The sequence below is a fragment of the Dipodomys ordii genome, unplaced genomic scaffold (genome assembly GCF_000151885.1).
Source record: "Dipodomys ordii isolate 6190 unplaced genomic scaffold, Dord_2.0 Scaffold33, whole genome shotgun sequence".
In the NCBI taxonomy this organism is placed as follows: domain Eukaryota; kingdom Metazoa; phylum Chordata; class Mammalia; order Rodentia; family Heteromyidae; genus Dipodomys; species Dipodomys ordii.
The window spans coordinates 6,640,728-6,641,546 of record NW_012267249.1 but is presented as its reverse complement, the minus strand read 5'-3'; the positions used below and the strand labels follow the sequence as shown (position 1 = coordinate 6,641,546).

The following is an 819-nucleotide window of genomic DNA, read 5'->3' as shown; positions in this document are numbered from 1 at the left end:
GAAGTGGCGCTGTGGCTCAAGTGGTAGAGCGCTAGCCTTGAGCTGAAGAGCTGAGGGACAATTCCCAGGCCCAGAGTTCAGGCCCCACAACCGGACCCCAAAAAAAAAACAAAAATGAAAGAAAAAAAAGCCACAATCCTCACATCTCAGCCTTCTGAGTAGACATCTTACCAACCTACTTTGTAAATGAAGAAACAGACGCAAAAGAGGCTAGTGACATTTTTTCTTTCCTCTCCCTCTTCCTCTTCCTCTTTCTTCTCCTTCTCTTTTCATTCTCTTCTTCCTCATGGCAATCTTCTTCCATAATTTATTTTTTATTTTTTAATGAATATATAGTCAGCTGGTGGCAGAGCTGAAACCAGAATCGTGTCCTTACTTCCAGCTTTTCCCTCCCAGGCTGTAAAACTTCTGACTCTTTCCACCATTGCATCACTGCTTCTCATCACTGCTGCTCCAAGCAGGTACTTTTTCGTAAGCTTACAAGTTTGCAAGTCCAGCATCTTATTGAAGGAGCTATAGGATCATATAGGTCCCAAGGAACTTCATAAGTACAGTGTTATTTCTAACAGGTAATTAACTAGCTAGTTTCTCTATATGGGATTTATATTTATGTCTTCACTTTACTAAAACAGATGTTTTTTTTTCAGGTTCATGGGTGTGTGTGTACATCAAGGACAACTGCATGCACTTACAGAGGTAAGACCTCAATAAATGTGTTGAGGTTACTTCTTTTTTTTTTTTTGTTGGTCATGGGGCTTGAACTCTGGGCCTGGGCGCTGTCCCTCAGCTCTTCAGCTCAAGGCAAGCGCTCTACCACTT

The 819-nt window shown here is 41.9% G+C and overlaps 1 protein-coding gene across 2 annotated transcripts in view; it reads left to right on the top strand.

The window, feature by feature from the left end:
* Nucleotides 1-819, top strand: part of Tesk2 (testis-specific kinase 2) — a 126,916-nt gene that overhangs the window by 63,718 nt on the left and 62,379 nt on the right. For both annotated transcript variants that reach the window (XM_013016916.1, XM_013016915.1), the window contains exon 4: nt 648-696. In XM_013016916.1, the coding sequence (XP_012872370.1) occupies nt 648-696 (49 nt within the window). The remainder of the gene's footprint in view (nt 1-647; nt 697-819) is intronic.